General features: G+C 35.0%; 1 protein-coding gene across 2 annotated transcripts in view; it reads right to left on the bottom strand.

The window, feature by feature from the left end:
- LOC131956585 (rabankyrin-5) overlaps positions 1-21,225 on the bottom strand; it is a 22,113-nt gene extending 888 nt beyond the window's left edge. Inside the window, exons 1-27 of one of the 2 annotated variants that reach the window (XM_059321109.1) lie at positions 21,183-21,225; positions 19,926-20,121; positions 19,542-19,663; positions 18,972-19,107; positions 18,464-18,587; positions 17,536-17,685; positions 16,373-16,538; positions 15,856-15,965; positions 15,685-15,699; positions 14,384-14,478; positions 13,660-13,792; positions 12,932-13,135; positions 12,036-12,258; positions 11,427-11,611; positions 10,905-10,972; positions 9,809-9,977; positions 9,322-9,440; positions 8,449-8,511; positions 8,071-8,164; positions 6,825-7,025; positions 5,655-5,831; positions 4,144-4,291; positions 3,358-3,448; positions 2,822-2,946; positions 2,160-2,306; positions 1,763-1,853; positions 1-1,425 (exon numbers count right to left, since the gene is read on the bottom strand). The exon at positions 1-1,425 is cut by the window's left edge and continues 888 nt beyond it. In XM_059321109.1, coding sequence (XP_059177092.1) covers positions 1,293-1,425; positions 1,763-1,853; positions 2,160-2,306; positions 2,822-2,946; positions 3,358-3,448; positions 4,144-4,291; positions 5,655-5,831; positions 6,825-7,025; positions 8,071-8,164; positions 8,449-8,511; positions 9,322-9,440; positions 9,809-9,977; positions 10,905-10,972; positions 11,427-11,611; positions 12,036-12,258; positions 12,932-13,135; positions 13,660-13,792; positions 14,384-14,478; positions 15,685-15,699; positions 15,856-15,965; positions 16,373-16,538; positions 17,536-17,685; positions 18,464-18,587; positions 18,972-19,107; positions 19,542-19,663; positions 19,926-20,121; positions 21,183-21,210 — 3,513 coding nt within the window. In that variant the 5' untranslated portion in view covers positions 21,211-21,225 and the 3' untranslated portion in view covers positions 1-1,292. The remainder of the gene's footprint in view (positions 1,426-1,762; positions 1,854-2,159; positions 2,307-2,821; positions 2,947-3,357; positions 3,449-4,143; positions 4,292-5,654; positions 5,832-6,824; positions 7,026-8,070; positions 8,165-8,448; positions 8,512-9,321; positions 9,441-9,808; positions 9,978-10,904; positions 10,973-11,426; positions 11,612-12,035; positions 12,259-12,931; positions 13,136-13,659; positions 13,793-14,383; positions 14,479-15,684; positions 15,700-15,855; positions 15,966-16,372; positions 16,539-17,535; positions 17,686-18,463; positions 18,588-18,971; positions 19,108-19,541; positions 19,664-19,925; positions 20,122-21,182) is intronic. The other variant, XM_059321110.1, reaches the window with a different exon arrangement.
- Positions 21,226-21,564: the final 339 nt, after the last annotated feature.

Genomic DNA, 21,564 nt, shown 5'->3' with positions numbered 1-21,564 from the left:
TTATTCAAGCATGAGAAAATATTTACAGTTTCTGTACATTATTCACAGAAAATTAAATCTTTTGTTCTGCGAAAACTCCAAGTGTTAAACATTTTAGACGGTTGATAAGAGGATGACACACTTAATACTGGCAGCTGACTAAAGTAAATGCTCTCAAATATATTGTCATAGTTCTAATGACTAAACTGCAAGTTAAAAAAAAATACTACACAAGACAAAAAGCTAGTTTACTAACAAATAATGGCATTAAATATTTTATTGTTTTAAACAAAGAAACAATCAATATTTTTTTTTTACAACAGCATTATTAAATTCCTATTAATTAAAGCGACTGAAAATGTTACTAAAAACATCAACCATTCACATTCCTTGAGTATTCAATCGTATCATTAAATTTACTATACAAAAAAATAAAATTTAAAAGTGTGCATAAAAATAAGAAACCATTAAACCAGCAATACAAAGAATGACCAAGATGAATTTATTATAGAAAGAAAGCCATTTATCAGTGTAAGGACTTAAAATCAAATTCAACAAAATCTAACTAAAATTTAGATAGCTAAAATCCTAAAATCAGCTTGATCATCCTTATAAAAGTAAATTCAATTATTAAACCAAAATTTAGAGAGATCAAACCAATGTTAGCTTTGTCCTCAGCTAGGAATAACAATGTTCTGATCATACATCTTTAATAATCAACCTTCAAAATTAAATATGTAAACAGATTTTTTTTAAATTTGAAAATGATTCATCTTTTTCATAAAAAAATTTTTTGTTTGTTCATCTTACTGAGATATGATTTAGCTGCTAAATGCAACTAAACAATATTAATATAAGGAAAAATGTATATTTTGTTCTTTCAAATTGTATAACGCATAATTTAAAACACGTTGTTCTGTTCCATTTTACTTCAAGGTTATTTAAACAGAATGTTTTTAATTAAAAAATTTAAACCTGAAAATAGGAATAATAACAGGTTATTTTTATAAATTAGTGATAAAATTTACAAATATAAAATAACAGGACTTAGCGATGATACATGAAAACAAATGAAAATTTTTTAAATGCTTGAGACCAGTTATTGATGGTTATGTCCTTCTGCAACATTCTAGAAACACTGGCACTATGACTTTAATACAGAAAACTTGCGACATGCGGGAAAGTCATCCCCCTTTGTTGGTGCCACAACAATCAAGCTAATGATCGTTTGCCCTAATGTTAAATTAATCACACACACGATCAGACACACATTTGTTCATAGAAATGTAAACAACACACACTCCTAGAGTTGATTAAAATTGTCCACCAATAGACAAGACTTCAAAGCAGACATCACACACACGAACTGGCTTGCTTAGGTTGAACTTGACTATAGGCATATCTTTACTTGAGCACTTTGCACATAGAAGGCGTCCACAGTGACGACTGGAGGAAGAAAAAAATTGTTTTTAAAATAATCTCAGTAGTCTGACTTTAAATATGTAGGTGTCTTGGGCTGTTTGGGATAGTCTAGTAAAAAAATTGTTGAAAAAAATGGTGTTGAATTAAGCTTATGAGTAGCAAAATTAATAGGTAGTGTGAATTATGATTTAGGCTGTTAGTAACGATAATAGAAAAAATTAAATTTAAAAAAGATAAAGGGAAAAAGTAGCTTTATATCAATTTTATTAGTAGTCAAATGAACAGATAGTCTGAATTATGACTAGCTATTTGAAAATGTACAGAAATAGTTGAAGTTAAAAATATTAAATGTTGAACAAACCAGTGATGTTTCCGTGTCTTGATGTTAAATTTGGCTGAACATTCCAAACAAGTTTCCCCATCACTCCATGGTGGCTCTTTAGATAACATGTCTACAGGAGTATAACACAACTTTTGATAACATGTCTACAGGAGTATAACACAACTTTTGATAACATGTCTACAGGATTATAATACAACTTTTGATATTATGTCTACAGGATTATAATACAACTTTTGATATTATGTCTACAGGAGTTTAACTCCTTTTGATAATTTTTCTACACATTATAAGAAAACTTTTGATAACATGTCTAAACAAAATAACAAATATTTTTAACACATTATTTAACAATGTTTATTTGATTACTCTCTAACCCTTATCTCAAATAGAATGTAAAAGTATGTAAGTCTCTTACCTAATAGTTTGACTAACAGCTGTTTGGTGGCTACTGGAGCATTAAAAATACTGAGACCTTGTTTGTTCACTTGTCCGAGGCAGGCACCCGCTCGAACTAGAGCTCTACACAAGCTGCCATTGCCATTCAAGTAGGCCAGTAAAATAGCTGTGGGGAGGAGGTTAGATGTTACAACAGCCAAGCTTAAAGTAAATGGGAGGGACAGTAAAATATTTGTGGGGAGGAGGTTAAATGTTACAACAGCCAAGTTCAAAGTAAATGGGAAGGTCAGAGACTGGAATAGCCTGTAGCTATGGGGAGGAGGTTTGATATTACAACAGCCAAGCTTAAAGTAAATGGGAGGGACAGTTAAATATTTGTGGGGAGGAGGTTAGATGTTACAACAGCCAAGCTCAAAGTCAATGGGAGGGACAGAGACTTGAATACCCTGTAGCTGTGGGGAGGATAACTGTTGTTACAACAGCCAAGCTCTATGTATATTGAGTTGGACACATACACAGAGGGTGAGGACTTCTAGGTATCCTTGATTTGTCTAGCTATTTTCATCCAACATATCACACACAACTAGGTATAAAAAATTAGTGTATTTTGAGGTTAATGAACAAGAATCTAACAAAACAATTAAAGTAAAAAAATGAAGGTGAAATAAAAAGTCCACAGACCTGTGTTGCCCTCATTGTCTGGCCTGTCTATAGGGTACTCAGGCATGGTCTCTCGGAATAGTTCAAAGATGGCGGCGGCATTATCTTTGCCATACTGACCTAGTATATGGAGGGGGTTCTGACCTCTGTGAAGTACATGAGCACTTAGTTTTACTTGTGTTCGAATTACATTTTAATTTACTTATAAAATTATTCTATAACCCACAATATTTATTTTTAACCCACAAGATTAAAAGCAAAGCAAAACAGTTAAGAAGTTAATTACTTCCCTTGCTTATGATATTTAATTTACAGTGGAGATAACGTTTTAGTCCCTAAAATTTTCAAATTGTGGTGTCTAAAAATTTTAAATTCACACAAAATGCTTGACACTTGCGCCATAATATAAGCTAAGCTCCCCATCCCACAATCAATAAAACACTTGCGCCATAATACAAGCTAAGCTCCCCCATCCCGCAGTCAACATACAGACTTGTACCATAATACATGCTAAATCCCCCACACCATCACTTAAAATATTTTATCTATTGACTCACTTGGCATTGACTGCCTCAGCATTGATGGTGGATTCAGTCAACAAGACCTTGACTGTGGTGATGTTGCCATTGATCACAGCCCTGTGCAGTGCTAGCATCAAACAGGAAACAACAATTTATATAGGCCTACTCATTATCCACAGTAGCAGCAAATGTAAATGTTACTAGTGATGTTAAGTAAACTTAGTGGTCAAACTCTGTAAGTGGTGTAATTTTTCAATAAAATTTCACACATAACTACTGATAGATTTTATTTTCATATATAATTTAGACCATTTGTGGATTACATCTCTGTTCAAAACTACAGCATTTGAAATCTTTCAAACATTCCTCCAAGCTTTGAATGGAAGGTTTTTTTAAATGCAAAAAGATGGATTATGAAAAGGAAATTATTATTAAATAGGTGGCCAGAACAATGCATGATGGAAAAATTTGCTATGTAAAAAAGTGCGCAAAAATACTTTGAATGGGAATTTTTTTATCAAATCGATAGTTTAATTAATGATTTTAGTAAAATGTTACCACGTAAAAGTACCAAAAAAAAAACTTTACACACAATATGACCAAATGAAAGTGTATTTTTGAATCTTCTTCTTCTTTGTTCTTAATTTTTAGTGTTGGAAGGGATCGAGCCCTATCTGCCAGAGGGTTTGAACTTTTTCGAATTTATCACCCATGAGCTTTTGTCGACTCGACCACGCCTCCATCACAATTATTTTTGGATAATGAGTTTGTTTTTGTGCATATTTCCACTGAGCTTGTTCTGGAGCCACTAAATTAGCGTACCATTATTGAAATTATCATCCACAGCATCAAAGTCTGCGTTGTTGTCCAGCAATATAGAACAGATCGCACTACAGTCTTTAGAGGCGGCCAGGTGCAAGGCTGTTTCATGGGACTTTGTGCGTTCATCAACTGATGCTCCGGCCAGTAGCTGTGGAGCCAGGTAGAGATGTGTTTAGGACATGTGTTTAGGTTAAAGTTATGTTTAGGGCAGGTTTGTGTTTAGGCCAAGTGGTGTGTTTAGGGTTATTGTGTTTAGGTCAGGTTCTGATCAAGTGTTGTGTTTAGGTTAAGTGGTGTGTTTAGATTAAGTGTTGTGTTTAGGTTAAGTGTTGTGTTTAGACCAAATATTGTGTTTAGATTCATGTGTTTAGATCAAGGGCAGGCAGAACGTATGTTTCATGCAGACAGCTAAAAAAAATTCATAAAAAACGTTTTAATAACAAGCTTTTATGTAATAATGCACTAAAAAGTAGAAAATAAATTATAGACTACTATTTAAATAACTATAAAGAAAAGCGTGGGTCACTTTAGTATCTATTGGATACCTTTACTAATGTTAAGGAAGTCTATAATTTATTTTCTTCTTTTTAGTGCATTATTACATAAAAGCTTGTAATTAAAACGTTTTTTATGATTTTTTTTTTCAGTACTTTACATGTTTTATATACAATAGAGTTACATGACTAAAAACCATTGCGCGCCTACTGAACGTGACTGCGCAGCCATTGAACGTGATGGCGCAGCTATTGAACATGATGACGCGTGTGGTGTGGTTGGATAGACATGCCTACTAATTCGGTCCAAATTTTAATTAATTCATAAAAAATTAATTAGGCATCCAATTAAGTCAAATTTAATTTCAGATTGCATTGTCTTCATGTCTTGACCCACGTGCCAACTGTGAAGTTGGTCAAGTAGAAGTGTCCGAATTTTCATTCCGGCGTTTCGATCTAGACAGACTGACGACAGACAGACTGTCGAGGAAGTGAGTTAAATAAAAGCTTGTAACAACAGCAGATTGTCAAATATTACAGGACAAACTGGCAAACAGGTTGCTCAAAGCACCCCCAAAGATAAGAGAAGTAAATTTTTAGAGAATTTTTCAAACTAAGGCAAATAATAAAAGAATGATTTGAGACCAAGATCTTAGTGTACCTTATTTTTCATTAGGTTTAATCAAGGATACGTCAACACACACCAACAACAAACAAGTCCAACCTACCAACAAGTCAAACCTACCAACAAATCAAACCTACCAGCAAGTCAAACCTACCAACAAGTCCAACCTACCAACAAGTCCAACCTACCAACAAGTCCAACCTACCAACAAGTCCAACCTACCAGCAAGTCAAACCTACCAACAAATCAAACCTACCAGCAAGTCAAACCTACCAACAAGTCCAACCTACCAACAGGTCCAACCTACCAACAAGTCAAACCTACCAACAGGTCCAACCTACCAGCAAGTCAAACCTACCAACAAGTCAAACCTACCAGCAAGTCAAACCTACCAAATTTCTGACAATTATCTCAGAGCCTGTGAGCACGGCCAAGTGTAGTGGGGTCAGGTTCTGGCTGTCCTGTGTCCGAGAGTTGACGTTGGCGTTGACACTGAGCAGGAAGAGAACGCTCTCAATGTCCGCCTTCTGGATGGCTGTGTGGAGGAAGTTCTTGCCACGGGCGTCTACCTGAAGTAAAAACAGAAGTCTTAGAGTTCTTGGTTCTGGGGAACTGTATGGTCATATAATGGTTGTTGAAAGGGGTTCTACCTGAAGTAGAAACACAAGTCTTAGAGTTTGTGTCTTAGTTCTAGGGAATTGTATGGTTATATACTGTTTGTTGAAGGGGGTTCTACCTGAAGTAGAAACAGAAGTCTTAGAATACTTGTCTTAGTTCTGGGAAAGGGGAATTGTATGGTTATCAGTGTTCCCTCTAAGCTGTGGGGTCGCGTGGACGCGCAGTAATTTTGAGCTGCCGTGCAGTGATTTTGTAAAATAAATATATCTTTGTATAAGATTTTTAGAACACAGCGCACAAAAAATATTTGTTGTACTCTAGCTTTTCCTCCTTAGAGGGAACATTAATGGTCATATAGTGGTTGTTTAAGGGGGTTCTACATGGAGTAGAAACAGAACTCTAAGTCTTAGAGTTCTTTTCTTGGTTCTAGGAAAAGGGGAATTGTATGGTCATATACTGGTTGTGAAAGGAGGTGTCTCCTTACAGGGGGGTGGGGGTTATCAGTTATGGATATCTGTCACGTGGGTCAGGGACAGCTGTGAAGTTTAACTGGAGTGCTTGAGTGCTGAGAATCCTGAATGATGATTTTCAATAATAACTAAAGTTGGGGGGGGGGGGTGTTTATAATCAAGTATGCTTGAAAAATTTATAAATAAATTAGTTATATAAGACATTCTATGCTCATGAGATCATTAACAAAGAGTAGCTATACCATCTGTAATGTAACATGGGTCATGATGTGACTATAAACTACACTGGTGACCCCCTATCTTATGACCCCTTGAAAGTGTCATTTTTAGAACCCCTGTACTCATTATTGTTGCCTCTCTTAAGCCCTTATCATTCCCATCTCAAAAACACTTAGAAAATCATCAACACTACACTGTCAGAATTATAAAGCCGTGAGTTAAAGTTCAAACACCTGCAAGAGGTCAGGGGCTCACCTGTTCTGCTGCTGTTGGTTCACGGTTTAAAATAGCCTGGGCTGCCTTGTTGTCCTTCTTGAGCATGGCCGCGGCAAACGGGGTGTTGTTCTTCTTGTCTCTCAGGTTCAGGTCCAGCCCGGGGTGGGAGAGTAAGAGAGAGATGACCACAGGAAACTGGTTGTCTATGGCTACGTGGACAGGTGTCTTGCCATCAGAGTCCTGCAGGGGAGGAATTTGTAAGGCTGGGATGTTTTAATACTTAGGTTAATAGAAGGAATATTTTAGTTTAACACAAATTTGTATTGCAGGGATGTTTTAGTTTAACACAAATTTGTATGGCAGGGATGTTTTGGTTTAACACAAATTTGTATGGCAGGGATGTTTTAATACACAGGTTTATAGAAGGAATATCTTAGTTTAACACAAATTTGTATGGCAGGGATGTTTTGGTTTAACACAAATTTGTATGGCAGGGATGTTTTAATACACAGGTTTATAGAAGGAATATTTTAGTTTAACACAAAGGTTTATAGAAGGAGTACTTAAGTCTATAACACAAAGATTTAGAGTAGGAATGTTAATGTTTAAAAACAAAGGCTTGAAGTAAGAATATTTAAGTTTATCACAAAGGTTTATAGTTGGAATATTTAAGTTTTTAAGTTAAAAAGAAACAATTTGTTTTTTATTAATCAATTAGCAAATATATATGTATGGTATGAGATGGCCTAGCATTAGAGTGTTAGTGTTCTAACCAGAGAGTCTCAAGTTCAAATTTGGGTTAAGTCAGTGGATCGTCCTACCTCTAATGTGTATCTAACTCATGTTAGGGAAAGTATTGGCAGCTGAGCATAGTGCTGACCACACTATCCCTTCATAAGCAGACGTTACAGAAACAGGTGCTCTAATTAACTTGCAGAAAGGGCCTTTACATTTGAAGATGGAACTTTAATTTTTTTTGTATATCAATTTGATTTAGGTAGGATGGCATGGCCCAGCGATAGAGCTAGACTGCTAACCCGAGAGTCTTGAGTTCAAATCCGGGTATAAATCATTGGAATGTCCCTGAGTCCACCCCATTCTAATAGGTACTTAACTCACTTTAGGGAAAGGGCAGATGGGCATAGTGCTGACCTTGCTATTCCTTCATATGCCGAGGTCTCTGAAGCAGTTGAACTCTACTTCATCTGCCCCATGAGTCTTGGGCACAGGAAATGGTGATGATGTGATATAGAGTTTGTCTCCGCCATTAGCTTAACTGACTTACCTGAGCATTAACATCAGCGTTGTGCTCCATTAGACACTGGACTACCATCTCCAAGCCCCAGGCACATGCCATGTGCAAGGGACTCTGGCCATCACTGCAACATTTGAATGCAAATGTTAGAGATTCTATTCTATTTTAAAAAGTTCCCATCCCCTGTTTTTTTATATAAGAATATTCTAGAAAGTTTAGGGGAGATCACTCCCGGTTTATTTAAGTTAGTAACAACTACTTTCTGATATCAAATATTAAAAATTTCAATAAAAAAACGTAACGCTGTATTGAATATTTATTTTCAGAATTTTCATGATTTAATTAAAAGCATTTTTATTTTACTGGAATTGAAGAAAAATGTGAGTATTAAAAAATTCCTAAATTTACCTCCCCTCCTCAGCGCCTTCACCATTTGGTCCTGGCCTCCTTGGACTATTTTTATCACAGCCACTGTAGGGGATAACACAGGTAACATAGGTTTACAGTGTGACACCTTTATATTTTAAAACTAAACCAACACTAACCAAAAACTTGTAATATTTTTTAGAACTTAAACACTACAAGCATTGTCTCAAATTAGTATGCATTTTGGCATTTGAGTACTTTAAGACCAGGATGGCTTTCCCAGCTTTCTGTCAACTGGCTAGCAAGTTCAAGTAATGATAATAATTGACTTTAATTAAGCACAATATTTGACCTAAACACATTATTTGGCCTAAACACTTTACTTGATTTTTCCTTTTTTTTTTTCAGAAATTTGTTTCATAAAAGCGCTAGCAAAAGTGTGTGTATGAAGTTACTTTATTGTTTTAACCATGAAAAGCTGATCATTATTTTTTTGTCTAAAATCAAGTAAATAAATTATTACTTGAAGATTAATATTATTGAGTACAGCATTCAATAACTACTTATATAGTGTAGGAAATGCCTTTTTTAGCCATGAGTATGTAAAACATTCATCTAGGAAAATATGAGGAGTCTATTTGCAAAACCTGCTAAGTCACTTCTCACTGATTTAGAGGAAATCAACTTTAAAACTTTTTCTTGTTAACTAACCTTATGATTTTTCATATTTTACTGTTAAGAAATTTATTGTATATTATACCTTTTAGAACAAAAATTAGTATATTGCTTTAATTGCCACTTAATTAAGAAGACTAAAGAATAACTCATTTTTTTTCAAAAGCAGGTTTTGAAAAAGTACTCCTCAAATAATCCCAGCAAACAAAAATCTCTTGTTATGTAAGGGAGAAAGTTTACCTTCTGATGAGGAAGCAAGCGATGTGTTCATTGTTTTCATCCAAGGCCCTGTGTAGCAAGGTGTGGAAGTACCCACCTGAACTCTGGCTCCACAGGTTGACATCACACCCAAACTTCACCTGGAGTTAAATATAGGTGTTGTCAATTTGGTTAACAGAAAGTTGGTTGGCATTTAAAAGTATAGAAATTGTTTCAACATCTGAAATAAGAGAGATAAGGGTATGCATAGATAATCATATGAAGTGCATAAAAAACCCTTATTGCTTTAGGTGTTTATTTGTTAATTGACATTTGAACCCTTTGCCCTCTGAAAACTTGGGTACATTCCAACTGGATATAGAATAAGCGAGTTGAGACCAATCTGCAAGATCGCAGTACTAGCAGATCCAATATGAACAACTGACATTTGAAGAAGCATTACTTTTTCATGTTTATGATATACGAAGCCAGTTATAATTTAAAAAATAAAAGATTTAAAATAACCTACCAAGGTATGAGCAATATCTTCCTGGCCAGAGTCCAGGGCCTGCCACAATGGACAGTTCCCCTTGTCGTCAGTGACGTCCTTGTGGACACCTCTCTTACACAGGGCCTCAACCACCACTGGCAGATGGCGACTAATGGCATGCTGGATGACTGTCTCTTCATCTGGGGAGCTGTTGGGATCAGGGTATACATGGGGTCATGGGGTCACAATTTGCACATGGGGTTACAAACTACACATGGGGTTACAAGCTACACATGGGGTTACAAGCTACACATGGGGTTACAAGCTACACATGGGGTTACAAGCTACACATGGGGTTACAAGCTACACATGGGGTTACAAGCTACACATGGGGTCACAATTTGCACATGGGGTTACAAGCTACACATGGGGTTACAAGCTACACATGGGGTTACAAGCTACACATGGGGTTACAAGCTACACATGGGGTTACAAGCTACACATGGGGTTACAAGCTACACATGGGGTTATGAGGTCACAAGCAGTGTTCCCTCTAAGCTGCGCGATTGCGCGGCCGTGCAGTAGTTTTGAACCTGCCGCGCAGTCCTTTTGAAAATCCTTGTATAAGACTTTTAGAATACAGCGCACACAAAATACAAGTTGCACACAAGCCTTTTCCCCTTAGAGGGAATGTTGGTCACAAGTGACCACCTATTGTACATAAGGTCACAAGCTACACATGGGGTCACAAGTTACACACAGAATTACAAGCCACATGTGAAATCACAAACTTTTATAAGATCACAATCCTCAACAGGATCACAAACCAAAAGTGGAATCACACAACATGTTGAACCACAAACCACACAGAATCAAAATTCATGAAATGCCTAAATAAAACATATTTTCTATTTTACCCGTCTTTAATAAAAACTCACAGATTTTAAGTAAAAAAAAAAACTTTGTTCCTCAAAATATTCCTTAAAACTATCAAGGACCACAAAAATTTAAGAACAACTCCACGACCCAATTGGTACAAATATCTTACAGACATTAAACTACATTGAGAGAACAAATGGTTACAAATACAAGTTAGGGATCTAAAGGCATGTCCCTGGTGTTCTCATTTACTTACATAGCTTCAATGTCTGCCAGATTTTCCATGAGAAACAAAGCACTTTCAGTATCTTGTTTTTCTATGGCCTGCCAGAGTGGAAAGTGAGAAAAAAAAACATAAGCAGCACAACTCAAGGGAAATAACTTGCTTACTCCATGAAATGAATATTTATTTTACAGATAATTACTTTTCCTAATAGATGCACAAATGTTTTTAAATTCTAAAGTAAAATGTACATAGAATATAATACCCCATATATTTAAATATAAACGGTTGTAAATAAATAAGCAATGGACAGAATGCTCTGTGATTAAGCCAATGTTATGTGGTAGACTGTGTGTCAATGTTTATGTGATGAAGCCAATGTTATGTGGTATGCTGTAAGCCAATGTTATGTGATGGACTGTTGGTCAATGTTTATGTGATGAAGCCAATGTTATGTGAAATGCTATCAGTCATTGTTTATGTGATAAAGCCAATGTTATTTAGTATGATGTGTGCCAATGTTTATGTGGTATGCTGCTAGTCACCCCCACCCACCTGGTGCAACAGTGTCATCCCAGCTGAATTCTTCTCATTGATGTTGGCCCCACAGGCCAGCAGTTTGCCGGCCATGTCGTGCATGTTGTTCCACAAGGCCAGACCAAACACTGTCTGGCCGAGAGAGTCCTTGACATTGAAGTTTGGCAGGATCTTGGTGCTGACCCCTGATTTGGTCACTTCCACTGGGTTTAGAGATCAAAGTGTTTAGCATACTGTCTAGTTTTTTATGATTGAGAAAAAATTAGTCATAAAAAGGTTAATTTTAAAATACTCTAAATGTTTCCGAAGACAGACGTATCAAGCAGTACAGAGAGAGAAAAAATGTGTTGATCATAATTTCCTCTAAAATTTTTTCAATGTCTCAAATTTCAAACACATTCTTCCTATACTATATAGCACATTGGTTAACATTTTTTCATTAAGGTTCCATAATAACTAGGGGACATAAATCCCAATTTTTAAAAAAAAATTGCATTAAAAAATTTAAAACAAATTATTTAATGAATTAGCATTTAATTTTTTTTTTGTAACAAAAAAAGGTATGTGATGGGGAATATTAAAAGGCTATTTACAGATTTTAAAAAGCTGATAATTACAGATAAATACCTTTGTAATCTAAGAACACTTGAACAACAGAGTGATGTCCCTTGATGAGAGCCAGATGCAGGGGTGTCTGCTGGGACGCTTCAAGCTGCGTCTGCTCATAGCCTAGAACGGAATGTGTGGGGGTGCGCACAGTTTGAGCATTTGGGTTAGAGCCATGTTCCAGCAACTCTCTCACAAGGGAGGTCAGCCCTTCCTCACATGCTATGTGTAATGGTGTCTCTCCCTATACATGGCATTACAACTAGCATTAGAAAAACAACATACAAATAATTATTATTATATTCATAACCTAGTGCTAGTAACCAATATATTATGGGTGATTGAATGTAAGCAGGAAACGAAAATGGATATGTAGTATCCGCAGAAAAAATATAAACTACTAGCTTAGCTACGGTAATAGAAATACCGCAATGCCCTGACGAATGTCCTTGTGAATGCAACCTATAGGTGTGGATATGAATGTTCCCTCAGCGATAAGCGCTGGTGGCGGTCCGCTCAATGGTGTTGATATTCCATCAGCGCACCGCACTGTGTGCTGGTTGCAGTAGCACTTTGGTTTTGGATATGGGTATTCACGTAAATTAAGATACGATAAAATGAGCCAATGCTGTTATTGATGTCCATACAATAAAAGCTCATTAGCTTTACAGCTAATCTTAAGAGATAATAGCCAATTAGTCAAAAAAAGCTCATTAGCTTTACAGCTAATCTTAAGAGATAATAGCCAATTAGTCAAAAAAAACTCATTAGCTTTACAGCTAATCTTAAGAGATAATAGCCAATTAGTCAAAAATCGAGGAATAACATTTGAACAGCCAAAATCTTAAGGTATATAAGCCACATTCTCAACCCTCCATCCTCAAAGACTTATAAAGATGTATATAAGTGAGAGTTGCCTTAAAGTTTGGCTGCCCCACAGAAGCGCCATGCTTGGTGAGGAAGATGCCAGCAGACTGGTACCCATGCATGGCTGCCAGGTGCAGCAGACTGTTGCCTGACTCCGGCTCCACAGCATCAGGTGAGGCCCCGGCTTTGATGAGCAGGGCTGCAAAACTGTCTTCTCCATACACAGCACTGGTGCTGTCTTGTGCACTTTCTGCCTGTATCAGAACAAAAGTGTGGTTAGTAAAACAGGCGAAATTTTGTTGCTGATTCAGTTTAGTAAAACTGTTTAAAATGCTTTTAATTTATTTAACATTAAGAATACTTAGTCGTCCAAAAGTCAAAATGAATTTAAAGTTATGCTGTTTAACGGCATTTATCAATACAAATCAAGAGCGACATAACTGTAGTTTTGATTTTTCAGCTGTGATGATTGAAGATATCAATGTCCGATAATAGACTCTTCCAAATAAGGTGTGTTGGGTTGTTTGTAGTATTGTAACCTCGACTATTTTTATAGTTAGAAATTAGGGTTAGGCATATGGTGGTACTAGAGTTGGGGTTAGGGTTAGAGTTAGCATTGACATTAGTAGCATGCCATGTGTGTATTTTAGTTAACTACCAACTACCAGTAACCTATCACCCCTTTTTTAAGAAGATTCTATTATCGGACACTGGTATAAAAAATCCCCCAATAATCTAAAACAATTAGGTACTTTTGTATTGAATAATGAAGATTAACCTGTTGTTGAAGTGCCAACCAGAGAACTGTAAGCCCATCTGAGTTCTTGATCTCCATATTCATCCTCCCACAGGATAGAAGCACATGAAAGACTGCCTCGTTCCTACTGATGATGGCATTGTGTAGAGGTGTACTGTGGACGTAATGGGGAGAATTTATGAACAAATGCAATGTGAAGCATCATATGGGAAGGCGTCGTTGGGTGGTAAAAGGGCAAATTGCTAACATGAAAGTCTCAAATCCCTGAGTTCACTCAGCTCTAATGGGTACCTGGCTCAAGTTAGGAAAGTAAAAGTAACTGGGTATAGGACTGACCAAACTATCCCTTCAACTGCAGAGGCCATGGACAGATGAACTTTATTCACCTGCCCTTATGAGCAGCGGCTCAGAATGAGTACCTTAACTTTACTTATTTTTATAGGACAGGCACAAAAACTCAACACCAAGCAATTTGTTTTACACACAACAACATTCCACTCAGGATTGAATTAGGATTTCTTCATGAAACAAATAAAAACATCTGTTTACTGATGTTTATCTGTTTTTATAATACCATTCTGAGGTGGTTTATGTATCCCTTCATTTTTAATGTTCAATTCTAGATTCATCATGAAAGACTGATAAATGTTCTTAAAATCTGTGGGTTAAACTGTGTTAACTATTGATTGGCTTTTATTGGCTTCTATCATCTGGCACATATAACAGATACTATAAAATAACTGACCTGCCAGTTGAGTCTTGAGCATTTACATTAGCTTTGTGATGAACCAACAGTTTGGCTATGTTGGCCATTCCTGTAATAATGACTGGATCAGTGATCTGTACAGAATTATTAAAAATTAGAAATATTTTTAATATAATGTATCATAACTTTGAAATAGGTATTTTTTAAAGAAAACTTGAAATTGCTGAATATTTGCACTAATTGTTAGTAAGTGTATAAAATTATTCAAAGTGCATTGTTGTCCGTGTTATGTATGACAATATCTCAATCATGCAGGGTTTTCATCATGCCATTAAAGAATAACAATAGTGACATGTCCAAATATACTAAATAGAATGATCTTTGATTGACAAAACCATAGATTAAAGGCATAGGCATAATATTGGAAAAATGTTAGTACAATGACATTTCACTAACAACAATCCTTAAATCAGACTTAGGCATAATATTGGGGAAATTGTAAGTACAGACAAGTCTATTATCCCATAAATTAGATATTGATATAGCTATGGGAAAAATGTAAGTACAATGACATTTCACTAACAACAATCCTTAACTCAGACTTAAGCATAATATCGGGGAAATTGTAAGTACAGTGATATTTGACAGACAAGTCTATTATCCCATAACTTAGACAGTGACATAGCAATAGAAAAATGTAAGTACAATGACGTCTGATAGAACAACAGCATGACAAAATGTGAGCACTTAACATAATAGCACTTAACCCTGTAGTTCGTGGTCACTAAACACTTAAAGCCAACGACTAAACACTAGTCATATTGTGTTTAACTCAATTTTTTGTAAGCCTCTTTAACCACCAGGCTTCCCCACTTTTATGAACAATTGCTCGGTGTGTAATTTAAGTTATTTTTTTTTATCTAAACTCACATGAAAATAAAATAAATATTTAAGTTATCAGAATGTCATATAAAAACTAATTATTTATAATTTATAAATGTTAAACTTCATTTTTTTTAATAAAGTTTTCTACTAATTGTATGTACATCACAATGTTTTTATAATAATAGTAAAAACATGTATAACTTTAAATCAGAGTCAATGTGTTAAGATTATCCTATAGTTTAATTTTTTTTAAATACTATATAACATGTAATGATAAAGTGATGTCTATAAAGCAGGACGAAGCACTAGCCCATGATAAACATTCAGTATACACTATATGAAATCAAACACTATTTTTATTAGTTGTTTTTTTTTATTAAATCATGACATTTTCATATTAATATAAGCTGTATGATAGTGGAAGACAACACCCAACACATGTAATACAAACTTACTTCATTTCCTGGTTGCTTCAGAAAGACAGAGAGAGAATAATGATATGGCCATGATATCAAAGATAGCAATATTTCCATGATAGAAACGCCAACAGAAATTTTTAACTACGTATTCTTCCCATGTTTTACAAGCATTAAAGAGTAGGGTGGGTGTACAAAAGTTGGACATACCTTCGGATCAAACTTGGCAACCATGTGTAAGGGGGTCTCTTTGTCTAAGTGAGTGGCCAGGTTAGTGTCGCAGCCATTCTTTATGAGAAAATCTGCGGCCGCCTCATCACCTTTCAGTAACATTTTTAAATTAATATTTCAGCTATAATTTTAGCAGCATAATTAATTATTATTTCATTAGGAGTCCACCCAGCTCTTATGGGGTACCTGACTCTGGTTAAGGAAAGTAAAGCGGCTAGGCATAGTGCTGACCATACTATCACTTCATACGCCCAAGTCACAGAAACAGATGAACTCTACTTTATATTCACTATGAACAGCCAGATTCAGATGGGCAACTATACTTTCTTTACTTAAGGAAGAAGTATTTTATTTCAATTCAAGATGAAAGCTTGAATTTTTTCTTAAATCACAGAGTTTAAGAGCATGCATGTACTTCCAATATTTATTAACAATAGAAAGCATGAGTAGAAAGTAGAAACAGAGGAAGTGTAAGCTGTGATTGAATGTTCCCAACCTCTTTGTATGGCCTTGTACAGCAAACATTTGCCAGAGTTATCTTTCCTGTTGACATCAGCCTTGTTGGCCACCAGGGTCTGGGCTATCCCAGTCTGGTTGCTTTTCAGAGCAAGGTCAAGGGCAAGGTCACCCTTGTTGTCTACTTCATTCACCTTCACAGAAAGCTGGGGAAGCCATTTGAAAATTCTTTAAACAGTGCATAAATATTGACACATTGTATAATACCAAATAAGCAAGATTAATGACAAAATAAACATTAAAGTAAAAGTCTCAGCAACCTTTGACAATAAAAAAAAAACAGGTCCATATCACTGAATGTCAACAGTATCAACACTAAAAAATAACTGGTATCGTTTTAGAGAACAAGAAAATTTGCATTGGGTATTGAATCATTTGTTTAGTGAAAGTTTTTTTTTAATGCGTGGTGGCTTGACGCCTCAAGGAAAAAGGAAACAGGGAGAGCCAAAGGAGACGTGGAGGCACATGGCAGAAAAGCAGGGCTATTTTGGGGGGACTGACAAGAAAATTGCCAAGACCGGCAAAAGTTGAGATTTCTGTGGTGGCCCCATGTGTCCTGGGCACAAAAGGGAAAAGATGATGATAATGTTAGGTGTTACAAACTAAATACACTTCTTCTTCTTAATTTTAGAGTGGGATGGATCCCCTCCAAACAGAATTAATTATCAGCTGGTTATGTGCCATTGAGGCCATTGACTCTGATTTCAGCCTGCTTTTTTTTTGGATTTGCTTCCATAGCCTTTGTCCAACCAAGAACAAACTACAAGGTTGCAGTTGTTTGATTATGGAGTTGTCTCTCCTAGAAGAGTGGCTGTCCCCAGCTAAGAAGTCTTATTAGCCAGAGGGTTTGAACTCAAGACTTTTCGGTTTATCAACCATGAGCTTTACTGACTCAACCACGCTGACCCCTACAAAATACACACATTTCAGTGGTGTCTTTCTCTTGTTGTCATAGTTGAAGCTTGTGCTGGTGTAATTAATGTTGTGATGTCCCATACTGAAATCTGGTGGTAGTGGCTAAGGCTGATAAAATTAGCTGTTAAACCTCTTACATACCTGCTGGTGTACTAGCCTAAGCCCAGTGGTAACTAAACTAACCAAGTAATTATAAGGCACTGTGCCACCTCCCTGCAGTGTACACACCTGTGAGTCGTACTCAATGAGGTACAAGAAGACAACATCCTCCCTCTCTGTCCTGATGGCCGTGTGTAGGGGGTACTCAGTTTTGTTCTTGAACATGTCATACAGCAGTGGGGCTGGCATGCTGACAAAGTCCTCTCTGGTGAATTGGTTCTGGAAATTCGTTCATGCTTTATTACAAGTGAGTTGAATGAATGTAACATAACATCAGTTGTTGATTGTTGTGAAAAGACAAAAGAGTATGCAAGTGTAATGTGATGAGAGAAAATGGTCCTGGGTAAAATAGTTAATTTTTCAAAACAGAAGAGTTTCAGTTTAAAGGTCATGTGATAGAAATCAACCATTTCTAAACCTCAAAAAAGTTGAAACCTTCAAATATATTTAGTTGCACTTAGCTAGCATCAGAATATTAAAATGTAGTCATAAAAGTAAGATAACCATTTAATATTTCAACGTTTGATTTGATTTTTTTAAATTTAAGTTTGCATCAGAACACAAAATATAATCACTTAGGTAAGATAGCTATTTAATTTAATTGTTTTTTAACCTTTGTAATTTCTATAATTTCAGTTTTAAAATGGTTTGTAACAAAATGTAGAGGACTTATCCTTATTTGTCTACCCTGTTTAAATAGCGGAACTGGCCAAGAGAATTTTTGTATTATCTGCTCTTGAATTACAATCCCAAACACAAATGATGAGGTATAGATTAAATAAATAAATTTAAACTACTACCAGACTATATATAGTTGGATAAAAAAAATTATTCATGTTCATATTTTGATACATCCCCATCTGCTGTTATACTTTTGTTTTTAAATTTTATAATAACATACACAATGTCATATTATTGATTTTTTTCTCTTTATACCATTGGAAAATAGTTATCAGCTGTAGTGAATTAACAATGGTTCAACAAAGCTAAACCTCACCCAATGGTTGGATATTAGTTCAGAGCAGTATTTCTTCAACACCTCCGCTTGCATTTCTTCTGCTGTCTGGTAGAATTTTATGCAATTCTTCATGTTCACAAATGACATCAACCCATTTTCACACCTACAGTTTAAAAAAGATTTATTTTTTAATGACTAACATGCTGTTAAAAAAGAGAGGAGTTGATTCAATGAGTTCTCTTTTCAAAAACAAATTCAGCAATTTTGATTTATTCACAACACTGATTCTATATTGGTTAATTTGCAATTTAACTACATCTCACTACACACCATAGTGTTTTTATTTATTTATTTTCTTTTTCATTTTGAAGCAAAAACTTCATTTACCGCAGTATTCCTATATCACACACACTGAGTTAAACCAGCAAATAACATGGAGCTTGACATTATATTGTAGGCTATTGGTTAATACAATCTGTTCCACTGAGACCATAAGGTTTTAAAAGATAATTTTTCTATTTTAAGAATAAAATGTCAAGCATCAAACCTGGTTCTCAGCTCATCAAGCTTGTATTTGGTAGCAGCTCGAAGAAGCTCCAGTAAAAATGAATCCTGCGCTTGAATATTGATTTCATCTGTATAGATCCACCTGATTAGAGCGTATGCTACATCATGCCGAATATCTGTTGAAATATTTCACTTTTTAAACACTTTACTAAAATAGTTGGACAGAAATTCCGGGTTAGAGTAGGAATGAGATATTAAAATTCATTTTAGCATTTCATTTTTATATGTTTTACTAAGTCAAGATACGAATTATGTGATTACGTGACTGCTTATAGTGATATTTAGACATGTGTTCAGTTGTAGATTTAATTGGCTGGGCATCATGGTTTTTTTTTAAAAATACTTTTCTAGTAATAAGGTAGGGTCAGTTCTCCTAGAATTTAAATGTTTTTTTTTACTGTTTGACAACTCTAAAGAACTTTAGCTTGAAAAAGACAAAAGTGCACTCTAAATTTGCTGAACAGTAAAAAAAATTCTCAATGCACACTACAACCAAAATAAACTTTAGCTGCCATGGCACCATGGCAATTTTCTATTGTTCTGTACCTACCTGTCATGTTCAACTCTGAGACAACTTGAAGATCTGGCACACCCCAGTCATAACTTCTGGCAGACAAGATGAATTTGTGTGCACACACATCTTGCCCGCCTTCCAGTTGAATTGTCAAGTCACTAAATCAAAGACAATCATACATATTTTATTCTTTGATGTAAAAGATATACAAAATTAAAGATGCAAAAGCTTTTCTAGACAAATACAGTATAAGTAATTATCAAACTAAAACTAAATTTAAATAAAAACTTCACTCTTATAAATTTTAGAAAATTTTTTATATTTTCTTCCTTTTAGAAATAAAATATGTATTTACAACAAGAATATTATAAATTGCACATGTATAAAAAGTGTATACATCTTATAATAAGAAGGTTGAACCTGTATTGTTCCTTATCAAACAAGTCAGCAATAAATTTGAGCAGACGTGAGACAAATCCATCTTGACCCTCTCCATTACCAGGTCCTGCTGCAATAGCAACTTGGTATCTCCGTTCAACGTCTGCTAGCTTATTCTGAAGTTTAACATATTCTTCTCTCAGTAAGCTAAGGTGGTTTTGCAACTTTGAGACTTCATCTGTGTTTGAGATATTTTTTTTCAAAAGTCAATCTAATAAAGTAATTTGCAAGTTATAGCCTAATAAAAATAGATAGGTTTTTATTTAGGGGACGGCATGACATAACTGTAGAGCACTAGACTGCTTTCGGATCTGGTAGACTAACTAATGCTCTGTCTCTAGGCCACTCTGTCCCATTGGTTGCACATAATTATTAATTAATGCACATATATTGATAATATTCATATGACTTGCTAAAGTCAATGCTAAGCTTATCCATTACCTTAGCCCTACCATGGCCAAATTAATCTCATATTATAGGCCTATATGCCTAATTAATACTAATTATTAATCTATTTAATTATAGTAAATTATAGTAATTAGGCCTACTAACTACTAACTAATAGTAGCAGACTCAGTTTTATTTAAACCGCTAGCTAAAACTAAAATACTAAAACAACCCTAATACTAACAAGTAACAAACATCATACACCTATTTTTGGGAGAGTCAATACTGAGAATTACTAAGTTATTACTTAACTATACTAATAATACTAAGTATACTCTCTAGTAGATTCTAATATAATTACTATAATTAGTAATTAGTGCAGGCTACCTGAAATTGGTGGAATGGGATTTACGTCGATTTAGAATTTAGGCTATTTTAAAATTAATTTAAGTATTTTATCAGTTCTACCAATTCTTTATGTTCACAAACAAACCACAAATGACAAAACTCATGAAAATTGACATCAACTTCATTCATCACTTCATCAACCCATTTTGAAAATGATTTTCATCTGATTTTCACAATATATACTAGACTAGATCTAGATCTAGATCTATATACTGGCAAGTGGCAATACATCTAAAATTTTAAAACAAGATTTTTTTTAAAATGACGAACACTCTTTCGGGATAGAGACAGGTGATTAAACTGACTGTTTAGGCTTGTTATACGTAAAATATGTTAATAAAAACATGAGTAGTGGTTTTTAAAAATGTTTCTATTAAGTGTATTCAATGGGATGATCACACCCCTTGACGATGTGTTTTGCTCAAATGATAAACACTTCCTTACCGGCGGCCATGTTATCGTGTTTGATCATGTGACCTGTAATTATTTGAAGCAGCTCAGTTGAAAAATATTTTTCCTTCAGAAAAAATAATCAATTTAAATATTGACTTATTCCATAAATTCTAAGCGGTCGAATTTGTTTGTTTTTTATTTCGCATATGCGCTTTTGGGATAGAACATGAATGCTAGTCTAAGCGTAAATGACGTCAGTATTATACACCCAGTGGTTGGGAATTTAGAAGTGAACGCATTTTAGTTTTTGTTTTTTTCAAACCTAATTTTGTATCGATTATTGTATATTATTTTAAAATTTTTTTGTTGAAATTCATATGAAAATGAACCAATGATTCTTGTATCGATCAGAATATGCTGCATAAATAATGAT

The sequence above is a fragment of the Physella acuta genome, unplaced genomic scaffold (assembly GCF_028476545.2).
Source record: "Physella acuta isolate Inbredline_101_S28 unplaced genomic scaffold, ASM2847654v3 ptg001162l, whole genome shotgun sequence".
NCBI classification, from domain to species: domain Eukaryota; kingdom Metazoa; phylum Mollusca; class Gastropoda; family Physidae; genus Physella; species Physella acuta.
The sequence above is the reverse complement of the archived record's forward strand: the minus strand, read 5'-3'. Positions and strand labels throughout refer to the sequence as shown.